The sequence below is a fragment of the Triturus cristatus genome, chromosome 4_1 (genome assembly GCF_964204655.1).
Source record: "Triturus cristatus chromosome 4_1, aTriCri1.1, whole genome shotgun sequence".
In the NCBI taxonomy this organism is placed as follows: Eukaryota; Metazoa; Chordata; class Amphibia; order Caudata; family Salamandridae; genus Triturus; species Triturus cristatus.
In genome coordinates, this window is record NC_140585.1 from 1049439381 (window position 1) to 1049465225 (window position 25845).

General features: G+C 41.6%; 1 protein-coding gene across 11 annotated transcripts in view; it reads left to right on the plus strand.

The window, feature by feature from the left end:
- The window catches only part of MAGI2 (membrane associated guanylate kinase, WW and PDZ domain containing 2), a 2464469-nt gene that overhangs the window by 2335466 nt on the left and 103158 nt on the right, over positions 1-25845 (plus strand). For 10 of the 11 annotated variants that reach the window (XM_085654042.1, XM_085654039.1, XM_085654041.1 and 7 more), the window contains 2 exons: positions 6747-6987; positions 9503-9646. In XM_085654042.1, the coding sequence (XP_085510168.1) occupies positions 6747-6987; positions 9503-9646 (385 nt within the window). The remainder of the gene's footprint in view (positions 1-6746; positions 6988-9502; positions 9647-25845) is intronic. The other variant, XM_085654033.1, reaches the window with a different exon arrangement.

A 25845-nucleotide genomic window follows, 5' to 3' on the forward strand; every position in this document is an offset into this window, starting at 1 on the left:
ATGACTGCAACGTCTCTGAGCGCCTTGAGACCCTCAGGGGTGAGTAGCACGCTTACAATTCCCCTGATTGATTGGTTGATTGAGAGCAGACAAGACAATCTCAGTTGCCCAATATTCCAAAAACTTCATCTCGACTGAGAGTCAATCTTTCACTAAGAATAAGGTGCAACTTCAAAACACCTGCTAGATTTTGCACATTGTAGAAGCCTTACCCCCATTACACAGCATGGCGAAAGAGTTTTCAGGTCTTGTTCAAAAAGTGAATAAGTTCAACAAATTTGAATTGTTTCTTCTGAACATCCTCCTGAGGCTGTTTCTATACCAGAATGAAAAATACACTCTAAATATATATATGTTTACTCGAATGTGCAGCTGCGGTTCAGTAAGATATACAGTGGTCGATATAGAATTTTGTTGGTGGAATTTCCTTCCACTAATGTAGCACATCCAGTGACAGTTGGGAAATTCACCATACTTTGAGTTCTTCAGTGATGTCTCCATCAAATGATCTGTCTATTCCTTGTTAGAAGCCGTTTTTAGAGGAACTCTTTGGGGGACACTTCACTAATGCTAGTGTAGGGTATTGAAATTTCTGACATCTAAGGTAGGCTTTACATCATCGGTTTCCACACACCGTTTCTCGCTGTCATATGAGGGACATTTCCCATTATGTTGCAATCACAGTATTCACCTTTTTGAGAAAGACTGTCACACTTTCCAGGATGGTGCTTCACAGTGATGGCTACTCCCCCAACATTTGGGGTGGACCTGCCACTTCAGATGAGGAAGTTAACCCACAATCATCTCTGGCCTATTTGACACAGCACCATGACATACCCAATGATGGAGAAGCAATTGTCTTTGCCAGTGGATTATCACCAACGTCAGTAGTTCTGCTCTGAGTGGCTAAATGGCAGGTGGAATGGACAACTAATCTGCTAGTTTTTTAGTTGTTTTCTGGCTTCAATGTTAATCTCCTCTAAACAAGGCCAGCATTGCCTAGTCACAAATTACAAATCCTTCCTGTTGGACTTGGCTCTTTCTACAGGGTCAAAAAGTTTGGCGTTCACCCTCCTGTCTTCTAGACCTGTTTTTGTTAGCTATTAGGACTCTGCACACTTTATTACTGCTTATCAGTGCTAAAGCATTTGTGCTCTCTTCTTTACATGCAGTAACATTGGCTTACACCCAATTGGCATATTTAATTTACTTGCACATCCCCAGTAAAGTGGTACTACATGTCTGCATCCCTTATTGTGACACCCATTTAAAATAACCCTCTCCCAGACAGTCACAAAATAGAGGGATTAGGTGTGCCTGAATGGGACATCAACAGGCAGTATGGGGGCAGAGCTGAGCACAGCCCCACTTGCAAGTGAATAGGTGGTACCCTGCCTTCACACAAAGGGGTTGTTACCAATGCATTGTTCATGCACCCAGCTTGGGCCAGGACAGGGGAGGAACGAAACTTCAAGGACATCAACGGTTCCTTAAATACGTCCCCTACTTCAAAGTGGGCGGCAGGTAAAAATAGTGGACCCTCAGACCCAACTCTTTAGTACGCCTCTGGACCTGTGGGCGACTCAGAAAGTCTGCAGCGCTACTCTGCAAAAAGGAATGCCTCTCTGCTGCCCTGCTGCCTGAGTGAAGGACTGGACCTGTCTCTTGAGCCACGACCACTAGATTGGCTCCAGGGGCCAGTTGGAGGCCTCATGGTCAGAAGCCTCAGGGACAGAACAGACTCCGTCCCTCTTGAACCCAGCATCTAAAAGTTGCTCTGCCAGCCCAGCTGTGGTCATGTGGGCAGAACCGCTGCAGCGTGACACAGCTCCTAGCAGCTCTGCTTCGGAACCGCTGCTGCACCCGCATCCCTGATGCAGAGCTTCACATCACAGCCCACAGTCTCCTTGGAACCGCTGCTGCTCTACACATCTCGGTGCTGGACTTCGCATCACAAGCCCCTCATTAACAGCATCCTCGACGCAATGCAGGACTCGGCATCGCAAGCCCCGCTACTACTTTGGATCCAGATAGTTTGCGATGCATCTTCAACACTGGACTTTGCATTGCAAGCCCCTCATTGCTGACATCCTCAATGACGAAGCAGGACCTCGCATCAGATCTCACAGTTCCTAGGAATCACCGCTTCACGACGCCCCCTCAATGCGGGATCAAGCAATGCTCAACAACGCGTTCAGCAGGCCTAACTGGATCCCTGTATCTGGCCCACAGTCCATCGTGGTGTGCCTGATCTTGTGACTTTGTCCCAGCCCGAGATGACCAGATAACCACAATAGGCGCTTTGTGCTTTTAGACACTATTTTTTATTCAATTTTAAAAAACTTTATTCGGAAGCATTACAGCATGCATGAAAGTGAATTTGCAGTGCAAAGAAACAGTTCAAAATGCATTGAATACAGAAATACATAAAATAAATGAAAAATACAGAACAACATAATAACAGCAACATGTTTAGAGGAGCATTGACCTACGTGCACGTACAGCTGTTTTTAAAAAGGAAACAATGTGCAAAATAACTTCATTGAATAGAAGTTAAAAAATCTGAAAGCATTGGCCAATATTACAATAATATTTTCTTAAAAGGGGGATTAAAAAAAATCTGGTATACTGTGCTTAAAATTTACAGAAGAAAGTAAAATGGAGCATCGTTTGACCAGATAAATCAGCACATGGGCAAGGTAAAGATTTGAGATCGTGTGTAAGACCCATGGAAAAACAGAGCAAATATTTGACAGTATTGGATCTGAAACAGAGTAGAGAGCTCTCCCATTGGTTGCAAGCAATGCTGATGCAGTTGTTAGTGTATTCTGAATCCCTCAGGTCAAGATATCTAATCATACTGGGTTTCCTTATCAGATCCTTTAACCGGTATAGGGTAGGGTATAAAATGCTTCAGCCACACTCCTCTTACTTATGCTAACACATGAAAGGGGATCTGTGAAAAAAGATTGCATCCCGATTATACAATATTCAGTTTTGATGTAAGAAATCCAAGCCCTCTGTCTGGGAAAAGTCAATCCATTATTATTTCTCTGGTTAGGACAGTCTCAGGGGTCTTCCAAATTGAGAGCCCCACTAAAACAGGTCACACCCGGATCAGATCTCCAAGATAAGATAGCCCGAGTTCCTTATGACAAATAAAATGTGCAGCAGACAGTAGCATGGATAAAGCCTTCCTTAGAAATCTGTTTTCTTCTCATTGGATGGCCATACAGTTGGAGATTCCCAAACCTCAGCATCATACATGGAAATTGGTAGACACTGGGATTTTCATATTTGTAATAACAAAGCAAGGGAACCATCACCCAAGGGTTGGGGGCATACTGCATAAAGACCCCTTGGCGATGGCAAATTTCATGGTACGGTGTGTGATATAGGGGACCATAAATGTTGGGCAGAAAAATATTTTCCCAGGTAAGGAAAGGTACTGTAACTGGTCAGAATGTTGGAGCCAATTGCCATGGATGACATAGATCAGCACTTAGTTCCACAGGACATAACATGAGACTTTGTAAAGTTAGTCTGAAGATTTAAGGAGACCATAAAGTCAACAAAAGAGTATAGTAGCTGACGCAGCGCCCTGGGAGTGCATGCCATGAGCACTGCTTCATCCGCATACAGTAATCCTGGAACAGGTTTTAGTTTTATAATGAGCATGTCTGGTGTGGCACATAAAAGTGAAGGGTGGAGATCGTTAACATATAGAATAAATAAGAGAGGGGCCAGCACACATCCCTGTCTCACTACGTGATGGATCCATATGTCAACCGACACCTCCCCCTGTTGGTTAATGCAGACTCTTGCCCTCATTCCCTCATGCAAATGGGCAAGAAAGTGAACCAGCATTATGTCTAAGCCCTCTTTGATTAGAATGTGCCACATGTTGTCCCTGTTCACACAGTCAAAGACTGATGACAAATCCTTAAATGCTAAGTAGAGGGGAGTTTGCTTGGCCATTGTGTATTTCCCTAGCACTAGCTTTAGATTAATACATTGTTCAGGTTTTCATAATTTGTGCCTGTACCCATATTGGCAGCCATATAGTACTGAATCAGCAATCACCCGTTTCATAATCCTGTAAATAACTTGGCCCACTGTTTTTGCTGTAGTGTCTATGAGGGAAATTGGGCTAAAATAACACAGAAGTGAGCTATCCCCTTTTTTTACAAATAGAAACTATGATTGACAAACTCCATGTGCTAGGCGTGGTGAGTGTGCAAGGCTATTGAAGACACGAAGAGGAGCCCAGAAGGGAATATTACATTTTATCAAATCAATAGGGACCCCGTCCGGACCAGGTTCCTTACCACCAGTGCTTTGAGTGATGGCATCCTCAACTTCTAGCAAGGTATTGTGGAAACATGGTACTAGACATAGGTCAACTGGGAAGATTTTTGAGGAGGAGGGTGCTGCATAAATTTCCCCAAAGTGCTACTCTCACTTGCTAACAAAATGACAGGAGATAGCACTGGGTGCCCTAATATTGCATTTCAGTTCAGATAGAGTGGACCAAAATAGCTGGCTATTACCCTGCCGTGATGCCTGTGATCATATTTTCCAGCGTGATACAGCAAATTCCTGCCAGCGTTTATTAATTATGTGTTTATATTGTTTACGCAGGCGGAGTACCAGACCAGGGTACCTAGGTTTGGATGTTAACGCAGTACAGAGGGCCCTGTCTGCTGCTGAGCACTTTGAGTTGAACCACCTTGGGGTATCACGTGCAATTTTAATAGACCCTCCATAATCCTAGAACATATTTCTGTAAAGGCCCCCACCACCTGTGAGCCTTGAGCCCCTTTGGATAGGCACATAATCACCAGCTCCTGTTTTGTCCCAATTACTATGTTAAAGAATTGGGCAGAATTTTTCAGCCACCACACTAACCTCAGATTACCGGTTTCAGGTTGAAGGTGACTCTTAGGGGTGGGGCCCCAGCCAAAATTAGTACAAATGGGCTGGCTACCGAAGGGAGGCTCAGGATATCTTTACAGAGAGCCGTAATGGGGCTAACAACAGACTGGGTTTATGAGTTAATTGACGTCGGGGTGTGACTTGGTAAAACTGTCTGGGGTTGGGAACAAATGTTAACATTGGCGGTGGATGGTCCATTACCCAAATCATTAGAGTGGGGTCCATCAGTGTCTGCATGGGGCGCGGAGGGCACTGATGGGTTACTGCTCACTGCCTGTTGATTTATATTAAGGGTGCCCCCCAGTGGTTGATATGGGTGATTGTGTGAAAATGGGACACCACCCTTATTCTTTGTATGTTCAGTAGACGCGGGTTTAAGCCGGACATCTAACAAACCTTCAAGCCATCCTAGATGATCTGTCAAGGGTCTAAGTTTAGCCTCAAGGATAGAATCGAGTTTGGCACAATATGCATCCAGTAGGAGAGAGTCCGGTGGCAAGGGATCCTACGTCTGGGTGGTAGGGGATCGCAAGTCCGGGCAGTAGAAGATAGCATAGGTACTGAGAGTCGTTGAAGGCTAAATTAAGGAAACAATCTCATTATTACTTTGGGTACAGGGGGGCTGCTCCCGTTTAGCCACCACATTTTTACCCGGTTGTCTTTTCTGTTTAGCCTCTAGGATGGGCTTAGATGATAGCAGCACGTGCGAGTCTTTCAAGCCACCAGAATCAGGTGCAATAATGGCTGCTGCGACATCAACATCATTTTCAGGATATATCAAGACTGACTCTTTGTTCACTATAGGTCGTACCCCAACATTAAGCAGAGGGCTCACGATTAATCTGCCAGCGACACCAGGATATTGGGAAAGCGGCACTCCAGATTCTGCAGAGTCTGCATTCAGTTAGGTCAATTTCACCAGCCACAATCCCAATAGCCCTTTCAAGCATGCATTCTATGGTGATAGAGGAGCATACTGCCACAGCATCCCCACAAGGTTTGTGTTTCACCTTAGTTTAGGTTATTACCTCTCAATGTATCCTGGTGCTCGGGGCTGGGACCCAAAGTCTGTGTAATCCTTCACTTTTGAAAGGGAATGACCAAAATGGGAGCCAGCGCGGTCTCATCCGGACACAGGCAGATGGGTCAGCCAAGGCTCCGGCGCTTTCCGTGCTGCAGAACTGAAAATGCACTTAAAAGCGCTTGACACAGTTGACAGCAATGGTGCAGGGCTTCTCCTTGCCCCGAGCTGCTCTGGGATTGTAGTCCCTCCATGTAGCAAGGCTGATGGCCCCTTTTTAGACACTATTCTTACTTAGGAATTCGAATTTGTATATCAATTTTTGCTAATTGAATTTTTGATGTTTTGGTATCAAATAATGTATTTAATTTTACTCTATTTTTCTAAGTTGCTGTGTAATTCTTTTGGTGTTGTGTTTTCACATTATTACTGTTTGAAGTGCTGCATAAATACTTTACAAGTTGCCTCTAAATTAAGCCTGACTGCTTTTCAAAGGGTTAAGCACAGGTTAATTCTGTATTTGCTTGTTTTTCACCCTGACAGAGATTGTGGCTGCTGCTTGAGTAGGGTTCCCCGCATCAAGTAGTAACTCAATTTCTAACTCTTCCCAAACGTTCTTATTATTCCTTGCACTACTTTTCTTTTAAATTTGTTTGCATACTGCAAATTGATATGACTGTCCTGAGGTTTTGACTTACACCAAATAATTTTGCAAAAATGTTACTTTTTATAATCTTATTTTCATTTTTTCTTTACATTTCAATTCATACAACAATTAATTTCTGTTTAGTTACAGGTCAGAAGTAAAAGCAAGGCAAGATGTAAAGCCAGACATCCGGCAACCTCCTTTTACAGACTACAGGCAGCCATCTGCAGACTATCGACAGCCTCCAGTGGATTACAGGCATCCACCAGTAGTGGACTATCAGCAGCCGCCACCCTTGGACTACCGGCAACCCCCTCTGATAGATTATAGGCAGCACTCCCCCGACACTAGGCAATATCCACTACCTGATTACCGGCAGTTCCAGGTAGGAATGCAAAGCAATGCATCAACTTATATAAAGCATACAAAATAAAGGAAGTTTTCATTATTATGAGTTTCATTTTAAAATATGAATTGTTTGATAAGAGTTAATAGAGACAAAAATAATTTATGAGCATAAAGACTCGCACAGCCGCACTGGGAAGAGAAACCATCCCTGGCAATTCCACTCGACCGACCCGGGGGGAGAGAGGGGCAGGGGTTGTGGCACTGAAAAGCTCTAGATGCTAGCAGTGCTGACGCTTTTAGTTTGTTACAGGGGACCGATATTGCAGCACTGCTGCAAAACCCGTCCCCATTGACAAAACAGGCCCCCACTGCTGCAAAACCGGCCCCCACCCCTCTGGCCCACCGGGGAAACGCCTGGTGCCCGCTACGGCAAGTCCGGCCCTGCACTCTTGTTAAAGCAGCAAGTAATGTTCATAGTGAGGCTCACATAATTCTTAATGACACTTACAATTGTGTGGGACATTGAGTCAAGCATTTCCATCTATCATGTAAATGCTATGTAATGTCCGTAAAGTCCAACAAAATACACACTTTCTGCTTTTTGGTGATTGAACATCCTAGACTAGTCTTCCAGCATTCCCGTGATGGTCTCCACCATTCTTAGTATTGAGTCAGCCACACATAATAAATATCATATAATGGTGCAGCTCTGGGCACCTCCAACATGTAGCCTTTTAAGTATTGCGGTATTTACTTTCTGGGGAGACAGTACCAATTTTGTAACAGTTTTAAGCCTGCCTCTCTAGGAAGCCTTCCTGTTGATTTTCCACATATATTAACCTTATTTTAGATCCTATGTGATATCATTTTCTTTCCTTAATCTTTCACTAGTTTTTGGGAACATTAGCATAGCATGTGTTGAACTTGAATAAATGGTGTAGTGCTTTTAATTTTGCCTGTTCACCATGGAAGAGATAGGTTATTTACTTATTTATAAATGTTCTATTCATTAACGAATGTGTTATTGTATCTTTTTTATTGAAGAGTTTTATAGAGAGTTGCCCATGGCTTTTCAGAATCTAGCAAACCTCTGCTTGAAGCAGAGATGAGGGAAAGTTAGAGTAATGTCTGGAATATAGGAAACCGTGTCTAATTTTCTACGGTCATGACCGATATTCTGCATAGAGTCGACCCAAAGAAAAATTGAACATTTATAGGCCTGTTTGCAAGGGTGTTTTAGAACACGCCTCTGTGAACTGACTGAAAAAATATCCAAAACAGAATGGGAATGTTCAGGAAATATTCAGACAAGTTGTACAAATAGAAAGGACTGTGCCCGCTTTACACTTTTACTAATAAGGAGTTGGATGTTTCAAGTCGATTCTCAAGGGCATGTAAGAGTGTGTTAAAGATAACCATTGCTTTTGTGAATCAGCCACTTAGTTTTCAGTAGAATATTAACTTGTGGTGTAGTTGCACCCTGATTTTATTCTACAGTTTTGACTTCTGAGACCTTCCTATGTATTTCAACTGCCTTTAGGTTCTTTGACTGATCATTAGAGAAGTAACAGGTCATAGGACCCTAATGACTGCACATTGAGTCATCAAATTCTGGATGTATCGTATACCTTTGCTTCAGAAACCTCTGTGCATAGTGCAGACGCCCATTTTATTTATCCTTGCATTTACCAGAAGCCGGTGGAGAGCTTAAAGGGCTAATTTTAACTAGAGACATTTTAAGGTTACAGGCACATTCAGGCCACACAATATAGTAGTCTGTGAAATCAGTCAATGGGTTTCTATGTCACCCCTGTGTAGGCGATTGTGCAATTGTTGAAGTAGTAAGAGTATGCTCTTGTAAGGTCTCTGCACATCTTGCCGGTAATTCTGTTTATTTTTTGTCAGAGCAAATTAATGGCAATTCCTATTTGACAAGTTGTGTCTAAGCATTATGTTAAGCTCATTAAAATCTCTTTTTTTAAATTTGGATTTTTACCTGTAAGCATTTTATTTTCTAAAGTATGCAAAGATATCCCTAGGGTCTTTCATTCAATTGAACAACTGATCCCAGCAGTTCTCCAAAGTATAACATGAACAGCACTTTGGCAAGCTCTGCTTCCAAGTTCACAAATGTTGTTGCCTTCCCTTCATTTGGAATGCAAAGGGCCAGCAGTGCGTGATAAGCCAAAGACTCCATCTTGCCTCAGTGACAGACTAGTAACTCTGTTGCTCTGAAGGTTTGTACATGTATGGGGTGACTACATCATTATAGTATTATAAAAACATGTATAACTATACATTTAATTGAATGAATATCACACATAGAATCAATATATAATTTGAATACATGCATTTAGAATTATGTAATGTCTATGCCTTTCATATATCTGAGTCATGAGAATGAGGAATTTGAAATGCAGAATTTTGCTAGTAAATTGTTCACAGAACTCCCAAGAAAGTGATATTTTCCAAGTTACTCAAGGTATTTCCCACCTCACTTTCATCTGTTAATGAAGTAGTTAATACACATACTTACATTTTTCCCTTTATAGGATTTTGACTATTTTACGGTTGAAATGGAGAAAGGCACCAAAGGGTTTGGATTTAGCATTCGAGGAGGACGAGAGTACAAGATGGATTTGTATGTGTTACGATTGGCAGAAGATGGGCCTGCGATAAGGAATGGAAGGATGCGGGTAAGTACATGCAAATTATAAATGCAGTGTGGCTTAGCACATGCACAAATCCAAGATGGAAATGTGTTCTAATAGTTATGATGCTGACTTAGGAACCTGGAGATCTGAGTTCTACTCCTGTTTTTGGTCAAGCAAATTCTGCACATCTGTGTAAATTGCCCTGCCCCTCAAGCTGTATATTTGTGTAATTCTGTAATGTTAAAAAACAACTGTACTCTGTGTGGTCTACCTCATGTCAGTTAAATTTCAGCATCTCTTCCTGTCACATCCTGGTTTCTATAATCTGGTCTCAAACACGCACAACAATTTTCTATGTAGCACTTTATTTTTGTACTCATTATAAGCACAGCTGTCACTAGACCTTATGTGAACAGTACAAAAAGAGATTTCACAAGAGAATTACTTAGGCTCCGTCTGCATTCTAATTTATTTGAGTATGGCATTTAGTAGGGCAAACGTTGTTTGCTTCCACTAAAAAAGAGAGCTTTTATTGAACAATTTTGCCCTGAGGAAAATTGTAAGCTCAAAACAGCTGCACTTTGTTGACTATTGTGGCGAGGCCAATGATCAAGGGCTGATCTGTATATTGTAAAAGGTTACGATAAAAGCAGTAGGACTCATGTATTTAGTTTGAAAATTAAAGGCAGGGCCGGCTTTAACGCTGGTGGCAGCCGATGCAACATTCATTTTTGAGGCCTCACCCACTCCCAATGACTTCTTTCTCCATGGATTCCCTCCCTCCCCATCACCCACCAACAGTGCCCCTTAGTTGCAGATTATAAAGAAATTACATCAGAACTCAAATGTAATAAATTATTACAGGTAAGTTCTGATGTCACAGTACCTGTTGCCAGAGCCAACAACCAGGGGAAAGGCAGGTCACGTCACAGAGCATAATTATAGCAGCTGTTTAAGGAACAGGAAACAGAACATTGCTTTTCTTTTTTCTGCTCTGTTGTCCTAGCTTCACTTTGACAAGAAGAAAGGAGATAAATAAAGCAATATGTTTATTTTTGCACTCTTTGGGTAATTATAGAAAAGTTTGAATCTTTCTGCATGTTTCTTTTGTGCTTTAAAAAATAGCTAACCCATATTAAAGTGTTTTCCTATCTTTTTGCAACAAATATCTAATAACTTTTTTTGATGTTTTAAAACTTGCACTAGAGACTCAATTTGTATTCTTTATGTTTGCAAACTTGCTCTCTCTTTCATATGAAAAAGCTATCCACCTAGGATCTAGATGGTTTGTGAGAAAGGTGAATCTGTGACCATGTATTATTAGCAATATATTATCCCCGGCCATACATGATAAGGATATTGCAAGTCACCTCGGAGTTGCATAATGTTATAAAGGAGCTTGGCCTTGTTCCTCTATATGGTCATGGAACTCCTCAATTACTTGCAATATCATTATGATGTATGACAGGTGGTACTTTATCCCATATATTATTAGAATAGGGTATGAAATCTTTGGTTTAAGTCATAGTCTTACTGAAAAAAATTAAGGCTTCATTAGCAGCGTGTTGTTTCTGTAACAGTAACAATTTTGTTAGTAGTTGTTACAAACTGGCAGTGACCATGAAACATGGGAGTTTTCTTCAAGTGCAAGGGACTCTTGGTTTATTTTTTCTGTTCTAGAACACTGCTCCTATCACAGCATTCACAAGCAGTCCTACCTTAAAAACAGTGAGCCAGCCTAGACTCTTTGGTTCCAAACCAAGCAGTTTTCTCACCTCCAAAATTGTAGAGTAAAAGGGACCGATCAATTTTTGGCAGTTGCCCCATTCTAAATGATCCAAGCAATTTCTCTGAGATTTAATCCTTCAAGTTGCCATTTATGCAAATCATTGGCTTCATCTGTTTAAATATATTTGTTTGTTTTTATTTGATACTTTCGTCTCATTTTCATAATTATAGTTTACATTTACGATAAAATGTTTGCTTCAAACTTTGCTTTTGCTCTCTTAACTATATGACAGTTTAAAATATTGTCACCAAGCAAAGGCTACCAAAAAGCATCCATGACATACAATAATCACTTGCGATCTCTTTCCTTACTGGAATGATTCATTGAAGTACATGCCTATCAGTAGTGCAGGAGGTTCAAAGATACTGGGGCCCACGAGGGGCCCAACCACCCCAATTAGTGCCTGTTTTATTTCCCTTCAAACCAATAAGCATCTGGTCCAATTTTCTTGTTTTCATTGAGGCACGTGGCATCCTTGCTACACCACTAGCACTGAATGTGTAAAAGGATAAAAAACAAAGTGTGCATTAGAAACATATCTGAGAGGTATTTTAATCAAATAAGAGAAAAGTCATATTTTGGGTAGCAAGGATTGATTGATGAACAGTAATTAATTGTAGCAATTTCTACCTCTAGTTTACTCTTTGGTACTCCTGGCACTACTCTTGCTGGTCTGATATTGGAGGTATTGAAGGCGGTTGCAGCAGAAAGTACATGTGGTTCAAAGAACCCTCTTTATCCCTCTAGTTTTCACTCCAACTTAATCCCATTGCCCACCCAAGGCAGCAACTAAGGGCCTATTGAGACGTGATGGGTGGGGCAACAGATCAACACGATGATGTCACAGAAAGTCAAAATGTGTGTATGTGTGTGTCAACACTCACTTTTTATGAACCCGCCATTATGGTGTACAAATATTCATGGGTTAAACACTGATTCATGACATACATTTACGACAGCGTTAATGCAAATTTAGATGCATGCACAATGTTACGTACAATGTATGTTATTGCTTTGCAAAGCACTAATGCTGTTACAAATGTTTTACAAAGTTGACTGCTGCAGTGGTTGGTTTGGACCAGATGAGCAAATTCATAACTTATCTGCTAAGTAGTGCCAGTTCAAAAAGTGCAGAACAAAAATTATGCAAATTCAAAGCTTTTCACATACTGATGATTTAAAAAAAGCTTTATGTTTTTATTTCTAATTAACCTATCAGTAGTGATGTCATTTAAATACTCCTCAGGAATTCTAACTCCTCATTATTGCCTGGAAACATTCTGCCCAATTTCATAGCTGAGCTGTTCTCATGCTTGGATTGGTGATTTGAATTAACAGTAAGTGAAACAGGATTTTTTCAGAGGCACCCAACTACATCCTTAAAGTGAAAATCGAGTAATTATTCTGTGATTTAAAATTACATGGAAATGGAAAGTGGATAATGTTTGTTTTGTGCCTCATTAGTATATTAGCATACATATATTTTTCTATTTTCATTATGCCACTGATTCGTGCTACTTTGCTTCAAATGCATCATTCCATGGGTGGTACATGTGTGTTCCCATGAAGCTACCCATGTTTTCTGACACAATCCCTATCTACAAACAAATGTAGTCAGGAATCTGTGCCACAAACTACCGCATCCTCGATGCAGGCTTTTCAAACTTTGTACAAGTGCTGCATTGTACAGGACAAATTTAAAGTGTGAAAAGTATTAGAGCATAGTTTTGTACTAGAAGGCTTCCCCTCCTGTGCAAAACATACGCTCGACAGAACAGGTACACCCTTGCATTATGGTGCAAGGATTTATACAGGATGTATGACGTAACAACGCGTGTGTTTACAACGCGTGCAGTTACATCGCGGTTTTTACAACAAACCGATGTAACCACGCGATGCCATTACAACGCAAGTCTTTACATCGACTTGCGCTAGATGGCGTGCTAACAGTAGAAAAGCGTAATTTACTATTCCAACTCCAGTCCACTTAACAGTAGGGAAGGTGTTGGGATAGTAAATTACACTATTTGTAATGTTAGCACGCCATCTAGCGCAAGTCGATGTAAAGACTTGCGTTGTAATGACATCGCGTGGTTACATCGCGTTCGTTGTAAAATCCGCGATGTAACTGCACGCGTTGTCAAAGTTTCGTTGTAAAGGTTGTTCCCCATTTATACATTGACGCCTGGGAGTCCAAAGTGAAGCAACGCTGGAGAAGAGAAAAACAGTGACATAACTTCTTAGATATACCGTTTTTCACTCTCCTTTGATGCAACACAGTGCATCAACTTTGGATGTTGTGCTGCATTTCATCACATTTTAGTACTTTCATCCCTAACTAAGGTCTTAGGAAAAAGGGACCTCTCCAGATTTTTGCCAATGGTTATGAACAGTACATTAGTACCATATGAAAGAGAACACCAGTCTTACCGACAATCACATGTGCGGCACATATGACAACCCGATTTAGCACTCATACAAGTGTCATTCAGGTGGAGGCTTTGAAGGATATCGACATCAGTTGTCTACTTGCTTGTGACCACGCATCGGTAATCTGATCTTTACTATCTGTTAAAGCAATTGGTCCAGTGGAGTGGCCTGTCGTTTCTGTAAAACAAGTTCCTAGATCAAAGTTGCAATACTATCTCTTGTTATTGGGACATCATGCTAAGGTAGGAACTATTTCTAAATCATGGCCTGCCTCCGTATTAATACCAAAACACAGCATGCATTAACAAAGCCACAATTCACAGTCGTTGTTTACATTCATTGCATGCACAAATGCATCACAGAAAGCCTTCCCTACTGCTTTTGCCAATGCTGGGTAAAGTCAGCAAATAAAATGTCTTTTTCTATAGAATGCATATAGAAGATAATGAATTGAATGTGGCAAGCATCGTGTTGATTAAATGTACACTTCAGATGTTAAAAAGTCACTCAGGCATTCTAACGGCAGCTCTTCCTGGTAGGCGCAGTGCTGAAGCCAACAGCATTAGGGGAGACAGTAATACTCCTTTGATTTGCGCCTCAGCCAATTCTCTATGGGCCTCATTTATGAGGCCCCTTGTGCCTTCTGAATGTAACTTTTTGTGACGTTCTGTGGCACAGGATCTGCTCCATATTTACGAGGCAGCACTAAGCAACTTTTTTTGGCTTGATGCTGCCTCGTAAATATTGTCCCATTTAACGGGGCGTGCAATGGGATGTTGATGGGGGCATTCCCAGCAACATCCATGGCATTTTGACACTGCCCCAGATTTATGAGAAATCGTAAATCTGAGGTAGCGCCAAAAACTTATGCACAACGAGGAGAAATATCTGCATGCAGCACACATGGAAAGAGGAAAAAGCCTCTTCTGATTGTTTCTGTGCAATCCCTTCCTACAGAAAAATAATCATCCCCACAATGTAGGCACCCTTGCACCATGGTGCAAAGGTGCCTGCCTTGGAGCATGGCAGCCCATTGTGCACCGGCGCAGGAGAAAAAGACAGGAATGTGCCGTATCTGATCGCACAGAGCAAGGATACAGTTTAAGCATTCCTGTTAGCACTCAAAGGTTAGGTTGAAGCAAATCACTTCTCCAAACTCAAACAGGAATACACTCAAGACAGATGACCCTTTCTAATTGCTTCATTTTGTTTAAGTTAATTGCTATATCAGTTTATAAGAGGTCCCCAAGGGTACTCACTGTGGAGTTATTGATTTGGAATCCCTATCCAAAACAATAGCTCATGACGTGCTACAGAAGAAATTGCAGAAGTGCTCTATCCCAGGGTATCTATTAAGAGAGAAATCGATCTATAAGACTTGGAAAGTTAGACATGTGTACAGGTGTCTAGAAGCTCCAAAGAAACTGCTATGATAAGATCAGCACTACAGTGTCACAAATGGGATTCTGAAACAATCAAGTAGCAGAGCACTGCATGTCAGTAAGTCAAAACTGCAAATCCACAGTTGGAAGTTTTATTTTTCAAACAGATAAAAGTTCATAAGTCATAGTCCTAATCATATGTTGATGAGTTGGACAAATTGTTGACACGTGGATATATAAACCAAACAACCCAGTTAGACAAAATGTTGACACGTAGATACAAGAACGAAACAGCCGGCACGTGTTTCGTCGCTTAAAGCGACTTTTTCAATGCTCAAATGCTAGAAACCAAATGACATCCGACAACTCGACTCAATCTGAAGTGTTGTCAAAGAAATATGTCTCCACGGATAACTCCGTATTTCCCGGCAGCAGTAGAAGCCGAAAAATACTCAAAAATTTAGACTAAGTCCGGGCCCAAGTAAAATGCCCTCTGGGATTCTGATAACATCCCTTGACACTCGAGAAAAGTATAACACATGGCCCGTAAGTGAGAACCACAGCTACACAGCTTTCTAACAGCTATAGGCCATTTGTATATGAGGAGCCTTAAAAAACATAAAACATTCCACCACGGGATAGTAACTTATGATTTCCAAATTTTGTTTACACTGATGGCCAGGTGATGACTAGCGACTCCTGAGGAATGTTATTACCAGGAGAAATGTCATCAAATAAACAGGAAGATGTCATGATTTGTGTAATTCCACAAGCAAGATAGCATTATCGTTTAGTTTCACAAGCATCAAAATCATGTGGACATAATATAACTTTAGAACCCACTGTAGCAGGCTCTACCCATCGTTAAAAGCCTGAGCAATATTGGAGCAGGTCTTTAATGATCGGTAGAGCCCACTGCGGAGGGATCTAATGCTAAGTCTATTGGAACATTCCACCCCTAGAGGGCAGAATGTTCTAATTTGTAAAACAAAGGTCTCACAGAGCCCAAGGGGGTTGAAATACCATAGCAATCTTGAGGCCTTTTTTCACAGCTGTTGCTTCTGGCATATACCAGCCATTAGAAGCCAGGAGACCTCGATTGTCTTCAATGGAGCGCTAAACATTCCAATGTTCTAATGATATTTAGTTTTCCTTTTGGACAATTGTTTTACCAGAACATCTTATTATAGGGTTAGCAGAATGCCCATTATGACCATGGTGAAAGAACTATTCAAATACTATACTAGTTATTATGGCTAACATTGGCCCTATTGATAACACCGACAAGAAAAGAGGGGCCCCTTAAGACCAAAGGATTAGAGCACTATACAGTGATTAAAGAACGAGATCCTTTGGACAAAAGTGTATTATCTACACGTCATTACATCTGTATACTACATTCAAGCCTAATATCACACCTTTCTTATACACTCATCCATGCTGAGGAAGATTGAACCATATATGATCAACAGATAAGCAAAATAAAAAAGTTTGTAAAAATGTACCAATCAATTTATTAATCATAAAAAATCATAGGTAAAATAGGATGAAAAGTTAGTTGACATGATCCCTCACAATATTCATTGCCAGCAATACTTTGTACAATCCAATTACATAGAGGAAAAACAGTAAAAAAGAGAGTATGACTAACACAGACAAACAAACTATGTCTTTGAAATTTTACACATCCGTGATATAACAATGCCTAGGGCGTGGAACCTGGTATTTTGTAGTTTGTACTCGTTAACCACCGCCCGTGTTCATGGATTATGTAGTTAACTGGGCATCGACGCGTTTCAATGGGTATATTATATCACCATCTTTCTCAAGACCAGACGATTAACTCTCTTTAATTCAAAAGCTTGTGAAATGACTAATAAAAAACCTGTATAATAAGATACAAACATCAATTTGTTATTCCTGATATAGAACGAAGTAAAAAAGTTCAATTGTTTAAATACAGACTGGTTTCAGATTTAGTGTATATTAAAACTAACTATTACGTTGAAAGCATAATGGTAAATCTAAAGTGCATTATGAGACATGCTATTTACTAAAAATACTTCCTAACCACACCTCGATATGTATATTTTCTCAACATGAAAACGAATGTCTGGTAAAGAACATTATGCTTGATCTTCAATGTTACAAACAGTTAAAGAGTATCACCAGATATATATAGCGCAATCTTCTCTCCAATCATACATGCAGGCACGTAGTACCAATGTATAATTACACTCAACTCCCATTCAAATGTTACTCGTACCGGCATGCTTCCATATTACCCAAGTCAAATGCACCTCACCTATTCTTAGTGGTGAATGCCGCGATCCGTGCTCTGATCGAATAATTATCCTGCATCTCCGGGGAAGGCCTCCTTGTGTCAATCTGGATTGCCCTGCAGTGTATCTGTAGGCATATAGAGGTGTAATCATTATAATTTCTACCCCCTAAGGATTCCTTCAACTGGCCTGAATCACAGCGGGACGGGGGGGACGGGAACCTCACCTTTGATTTATTTAATCTTGTATCTTCAGGTGGATTCGGAATGGTTCCGAAGGGCCAACGTGTGTGATGTCAATCCAGCCACGCAAAATGTCTATTCTCCCCTGCAAGTCATTCATAGTCTCAATGAAAGTTCAAAACCTATACGGTTGATTTTATATAAGAGACGATATGTTTCTAGTATTTACCTTTGGATAAGGCAGTTGTGTAATATGAAAATATACTCAGGGCTTCCTTAAGTCATGCCGCAGTTCCTGTTACGGCTGTTTAGAAAATTATTATCTTCGTATGTTCCCGTTTAATATTAGGGTCTAATATTCTAGTAGGGAACAAATGTTAAAAACCTATTAATAAGTGCCCCAATATTCTCTCAAAGCAAAAGGCTAAAAATCAGCTTGATACCAGCATATTCTGGCTGGAAGATAAAATATTTTCCTGGGAAGTCCAAATGACCTATTACCATTGCGCGTTTTAAATTTTAGAATAGGCGCGGCAAACTAAACCTTGCATGTCTATAAGAGACCCACATAAATACGCCCCGTGGTGAGCGGTCTCTCTTAAGTGGTCCAGTAAACTAACTAGGGTACTACGTTGACTCAGGCACATGCAAACCTACACACAAGGACACGTTTTTACACACAGACTGAATTTTCTCTCATGAAACTAGATTGAAGACAGAATAAACATACATTAACAAAGTATTCCTTCTGTTTGCATTGGTTGACTTGGTATCGTGATCATAGAAGTGAACCTAAAACAGGGTTACCAGCGGAACTGAAGAAGGGTCAGTATTAGATCTTCAAACGAACCAATAACTGCATAAATATGTTCCATTACATTACTTGTATCGAAATTCATTAAGTTCATCGTATGAAGTTTATAATGAACACTCAGACTCATTTTAGTTCCTTTGGATGTAGACTGGACAGTTGGTGATGGTTGTGCAACAATATGACAATGTGTGTTGCTTACCACCTTGCCTTGTGTGTTTGGAACACAACCCTATATTAAATCATTGTGCAATTAAGTGTTAAAAAAGACGTGTGATGCAATAGAACCTACACTATGGACCAGGTTACAATCCAAAGCTTCCACATTTCTGGATGCCCCCAGTATACTGAATGGATGCTAGTTTTTTTTTTTTTAAGTATCTAAATGTGATGTGTGTTCTTCCTCAGTAGTGTTTTAACATTGAGTGAGTGCTTTGCCTCCAACCGTACAGAGAGAATAACAATAAATTCATCAAATGATTGTTTAGAGCTAATAAGTGCCTTCCTTTAAGAGTGCCTAAAATCTCCAATGATAATCACCTGCAGATTTATAATCACAGTGCCATGTTTTTATATATTGCTTCATACAACACTGCCCTTTGAGCATACTATTAATAGCAGGTGTTACTATTGCCCAATTTAATGGTACTAACTAAGAAATGTGGTTATTAGTTGTGCACGATGTAAGTCAAGTGCAAGTAAAAGGTACACAATTTTCTCTTTACCAAATACCCCACTGTAGCCACTGTAGCCATTGACTCCCTCAGGGTAGCAAAGCAGAGCAGTTTAAGTCTTAGTCAGGGGAGATGGTGTGGTCCAGTAATCTCCATCCTCTGGCATACAGCAACACTCAACAAATCACTGTCCAGTCAGTGCTTTTTGTTTGAGTAAATTTATTACACACACACTACTAAATACAAATATATACACAAGGTAGATGAAAATGCCTTTCGTGACATTCTGAAATTACATTTGTCCCCTAGTGGGTCATAACCCCCAAAATCACAATACCCCCCCTCTCTCCCACACTTATACCAGATGTCACGTGGAGAAGTGTAGCTCACTGGTTAGAGGAGGCATACCCTGAAGCAAAGATCAGACCCGGGACCTGGGTTTGATTCCCGACGCGGCAGGGTCCAGAGCCCAATCGTCCACGGACTCGATAATTCTCGCTTCGGTGCCCACTCTAAGCACGAGTTCACACTATGCAGCTCTGGGCAACAAGCCTGCTTAATCTCCACAACGGCCCCCCGCGGCGGGATGCCTGGCTTTCACCTTGGGGATGCCCAGTACGGGTTATCTTACAGGGAAAAACCAGGACGGGTTCCCAATGCAAGCGCCAAGATGCCCGTAGGGTGATAGCTGCGCTCTATAAGTACATCAATCAATCAATCAATCAATCACATGTAAGGGGGTGGGATAATCAATATGTCAGGCCTTTTGGCTTTGTCAAGGGGTCTGTTAGAACTGGGGGTCAGCAGTAAAGTTCAGGGGTTCTAGGGGTGAAATATTTGTGTCCCTGAGACTTCAGAAAAGGAGGCCAGCACACACAAGTCCTTGGCGATTCTTCTCCAAGCAGGTTTCTCTGCAAAGTTCCAGCTTTGTTTTTTCCTTTGCTGAAGCACCAACTGCAGGCCAACTCCACACAGCCCACAGCAAAGGGGCAGTACTCATGCTCACAGCTCTCCAGCTCTTCTCCTTGGCAAATGTTCCTCTTGAGTCCAGAAGTGATTCGAAGTTCTGGGGTTTAAGGTCTAATACTTACTCCCCATTTTGTCTTTGTTCTTATTTGTGCCAGGATCTCTGGACCCAGTCCAAACCAGTTCTGTCCTCACTCGTGCAGTATGACCACACGGGGTGGAGACAGCATTGTGCCAGAGAGATAGGCCCTATTCATGTGCAAAGAAAACTCCTCCCACTACTCTAAATTGAGCCACTGTCTATTCAGCTCAGCTCTGAGTCATCCAGGAAGGGCAAGGCACACATCAACCCCCTCCAGTTGCTGTCCAGAAAATGCACATCCCCAGCCCCTATTACTCCAAAACCAGAAAGTCAATCCACAAACAGTAAGAGGCACACATAATGGTTAAACAAAAAAATGCCGACTTTTTAAATGTGGCATTTTCAAACACACAATTTGAAAAACATCTTTATTAAAAGATGTATTATTAAATTCTGAGTTCAGAGAGCCTAAACGTTAATCCGCATCTTGTCCCAATGAGAAGTTACACTTGTAAGATGTTACAAAGTATCTCCTATTCCATCCTATAGGACAGATAGCCTTTCAAAGTGAAAAACAGAATTAGCAGCATTTCACTATCAGGACATGTCACACATCCCAGTACATGTTCTACCTTTCACACACACTGCACCCTGCCCAAGGGGGTACCTTGGGCCTACCCGAAGGGTGTCTTATATGTAAGAAAAGGGAAGTTTAGGACTTGGCAAGTGGGTGCAATTGCCAGGTCGACATGACAGTTCAAAACTGCATGCAGGCACTGGAGTGGCAGGTCTGAGATACATTTAGGGCTACTCATGTGGGTGACACAATCAGTGCTGCAGGCCCACTAGTAGCATTTGATTTACAGGCCCTGGCACACACAGTGCAGTTTACTACGGGCCTACCAGTAAATCAAATATGCTTTTTCTCACTAGCTGCCCATTCATGTCTTTTTTTTTATACAACCTGCCTTTTACTCTTAATTCATGTTGCCCCTATAACTCTGGAAGCCATACCACACACTAATTGTCATGTAATAGCTTATTTTTAATGTGTAGTTGGCAACCACTATTTTTCTCATTTGTAGTACTGATAAAAATAGGTTCCACTATGACCCTGTTCTGTGGTATTAGTTGTAGGAAGGCTGATTGGCTGAGCCACATCTGCTACAATCAGCACCTGTAATCATAGCTTACTTGCAGATCTCAGTGCGTCAGTCAATGAGCTGTCCTTTGGCTTTTGGTCTCCACGTCCATCCTCCTTTACCCACTGTCCAAAATGTACCTCTGCAGTAAAGTCTTTGGCTCTCTTTTCAAGATAGTCCAGAATGCAGATGCGATATTCCCTCACCCAGATTTACTGATATCACCGTGGGATTGGTAATCCTGAGGGTTTTTGTACCCGATTTCAATACAAATTTCTCAGTTTTCATCGGTAAATTTAGCCAGGATTTTTGCGGGTGAAAGACATTGGGCGTCACAGTTTTCCTGTGAAACTTGCAATCTCCATTCACGTGATACCCCTCGTTCCGGCCTATTGTGATTTCATCCTACCTGAGAATGAGAGCCGCATGGTACAATTCACAAAGATGCTGCAGTGATTTACTGTTGCATTGCTAATGTTTTCTCTCTCTGTGAATTATTCATTGTATGCCTTGTAAACCTGTACACGATGAGCATTGTATCTTCACATTATTTTCTCAATAAACATTGGTAACAAATGTTACTGAGGACTTAATCCGAGCACGTTTCATTTTCTCAAAACCCTGCTCCATCACTCCAGGCTTACTCCTTCATTCAAGGTGTAAACCAGAAGTACTAAAAGTGTGGGTCTCTCTTATTCGCAGCAAAATCTTTAAGAATTGCCACGTTTATGTTTTAATTCCACACACCTAGCCATCTGCCGTCACTGTCCTTCTTATCCATCACCACTTCTCCACCCTCTTCTGCGTCCCTGCATGGTGACATTTCACCACTAGTCCATTTCAGCTTTATTTAGTAGTCGCTGAAACAAACTGGAGGTATATTAGGAAACATCATTGACTACGAACTTGATATCCGTCAGGCCTCTCAATCGCTATCAGGAACAATCGATGGATCCACGTAAAGAGCAGTTAAATAACAGATGTTATTTGTAGTACTCGTGCAAATGTTTATTTTTTATTCGAAATTAAAGTGTTAGTTGTTTATTTGTTTAAATGTTTAGCATATTAACAAATTGGAGAGCAAATACCCACTACTAAAGTGATAATAACCCCTTTTAGCAGAGGAAGATGAAAGTGACGGGGTGATATGTGATTCAGCAGTACAGTTGAGGTGATTCTGTTAGCATTGATAGTTAACTGAGGAAGATTTTATGGCAAATTTTTAGGCCATTTTTAATCATTCTTTTTATCATCTCCAAAAAGGAGGTGTTGTGACATAATGTTTATACCGTAAGATGGCTTGAACAATTAACGCCTGCCCATGATAACTGTAGAGATCTGTAGTTTCCAAGTTTAAACCAGCAATTAAGTGCCTTTAAATTAGTTAGTAGTAACATTTGTTATTTAAAGTGCTTGGAAGCGACAGATGTACGGTATTGAACGCTTCATAAAAACAATTTATTATTGGTAAAAGAAGGTAATTAAATGATTCAACAACGTAAACGAGGCAATAAGATTCATAATTCTCATAATCATTTGGTTGGCGATGTTGAAATAGTTAAGTTCCACGGTTCCTGAATTCAATTCATCACACCAGACAGAGGAAAAATAAGCTGTTCAAAGATTGCTTGCAAATAAATAACCCTTACTCAGGCGCGCTAATCTGAAATGAACATTCAGTGCCTTATGGGGAGCTGGAACAGTTCCCAGAGACTGCAGTATTCTCCAGGTTATTAACAACATTCAAGGTTGCATCTTGTTGCAAAGTGACTTGGAAGCCATTTTATCACAGCAGAAACTCGGAGTAGGAAGGTGCCTTGGACAACAGAACCTAGACAAGGTTGCCATGAGAGCGTGCTTCATGTTTTTCTAATAACAGTCATAGGTTTTGGGTCTTGTCCGTGCATATTCCCTCCAGTCAGAATAGAGGTAGGTCCTTTGTAACAAATTCACATCTTCATGTGAAACAACAATGTGCTTAATTCCCCCCAGGCTATCTAGCCTCCTCCGGGTCCCCTTGCTATTCACTCTTTCCCACAAATCAAGGGCCAGATGTACGACCATTTTTATGTGGTCACAAACGGGAGATCAGCCCGTTTACAACCGCAAAAAGGGCCCTGGCATGTACAAACACTATTTTGTGATTCACTGACTCACAAAATAGTATTTGCAACTCTCACTATTAGGAAGGGGCGTCCCTTCCTAATAGTGAGTCTATATGCAATCTACTATGTTTTGCAGCCACATTTGCGGCAGCAAAACCCTTGCAGTTTACCACCTATTTCAAGTAGGTGGTAAACCACTCGCAAACGGGAAGGGATCCCCAAGGGACCCCTTCTATTTGTGAGTGTTTGCAAAAATATTTTTCGAAGAGCAGTCAGAGGTCCCAGGGACCACTGCCTGCCCTTGAATACTGGAACTGAAAAGTTTCATTTTTCTTTTTTAAATGAATCCCGTTTACCTTTAAGGAAAACGGGCTTCATTTAAAACAAATAGAAAACTGCTTCAGTTAAAAAGCAGTCACAGACATGGTGGTCCGCTGACCCCAGCAGGCCACCATCCCTGGTAGTGTTAGCCATTCCCAATGGGGTCGCAAATTGCGGTTGCCTCATGAATATTAATGAGGCATGCAATTTGCGACACCATTGGGAATCGCAAACAGTGTCTGAGACACTGTTGTGCATTCACTTTTGCGATTTGCAAATTCGCAATTCAATGCAATTTGCAACTCACAAAAGTGAATGGTCATAGATCTAACCCCAAGACCTATATGGTGTTAGAATTACCGCAGCTTATTGAAACATATAAGCTGGTGCATATGATATCACAATGGCATCGGTCACTAACATGCATAGGTTCTTGCATAACTTGCAGTTTAGTGTAATGTGTTCTGTTCATAATTGATCTTACTATAGACATTGTATCTTTAATGCATATTAATAATAAGGGTGGGCGTAGTGGGCGTAGTGGGGCTATGTGAAGCAGCACGTAGTGTGCCCAAATCTACGCACACTACGTGCTTCGCGTAGCCCCACTACGCGCCACCTGCCTCCCGCCCGAGAAATGCGCATGCGCGGCCGTCCGCGCATGCGCATTTGTCAGAAGAAGTTTGAAATGGAAGAGGGAGCCCCGGAGACGCCGCGTTTCAGGTAAGTTTCTTTAATTTTGTATTTATTGTAAATGCGGGGGTTTGATTTAAAAGGAGGGCGGGCGGGAGGCGGGTGGCAGCGGCAGGCAGCTACGCTTCGCCCTGGGTGTGCGTAGCGCTAGCCTGCTTCGCCTACTTCAAAAACTGCGAAGCAGGCAGCGCTACGTACACTACGTGGGCGAAGCGTAGTGTTTCGCCCAGGGTTAATTAATAACCATAACTAGCGTAACTTGCAATGCATCTTCATTACAGTCATCACTTCTTTTTATTGGTTGCCATAAATCATTTTTATCAACTGCCATGACAGCTATTCTTCTGTCAAATACTTGGTACAGTGGTTCGCGGCTTCGAGGCTTCCCTTGCTACCGAATGTCTGGCGTTAGTTGCCCCACGGCATTGCCTGGGATGCAAGTCCCATGTCCTCCCTCCACTGACCATTTCTTACCACTTTGTTTGCCCTCAAGTGTCCCTGCCATGAGGCATCCCAAGAACCTTGTTTGTGTAATTGTCCTTTTATGTCCTTGTGTGAAGATATTTATTTTAAAATCCTCGTAGTTCCCTGCCCTCCTTTGCATAGCAGCTGCGACACCTGCGATACTGAGAGTGGGATCAATCTTCCCAGCGACATGCTGAGACTGCGTGTCCCGGTTGCCTTTTGGCTGTGCCTGTGGCCACGCGCCCTTACACCATTGGCTCATTTGAAAGATGCAATTTGGCATGTTTCGCCATCTCACTCTTCTGCTCCCGGGCCTTTTGTTGCCGCCTACGGGAGGACTACGTGAAGCTCTGGAAAACCGGAGTCTTCACGCTAAAGCGCCTGCCAGTAACCACTGGAAACAAGAGTTCTGCACTTCACATGACAACATCAACATCCCACTGTATCTGGCAATGTAAAGCTCCAGCAACGAGTATCTAACACGCTTGACAGGATTTTCGCATTACTGTGACGACCATCTGCGACACCTGATCTTCTCTTTGAATAACAGTGACAACCATACTCGACTCTCTCAATGCTTCTCACAGCCTCCTCCACCACAATCTGGACTCTTCGCCCTAGACGTTTAGAAGATAACTCTTTCAGCAGGACTAATTTAGTCCCTGCATCTTGCCCACTCTCCATTGTGGTTTGCCTGAACTTGTGACTTTCACTCAAGCTCACAATACCAGAAAGCCATGAGTGACTCTTTGTGCTTTTAGAAGCTATACTTACCTTAAACTCAATGAAATTGCACCATTTTGATTGGATTCCCCCTTTCCCTCTCCTGTGTCCTCTGTGTCCTCCCTTCATTCTTTCTTGCACTTTTGCTGCCTTATTTGCACTTTTCTCTCTCTTTTTGCCTTTTTCCTTTTGCC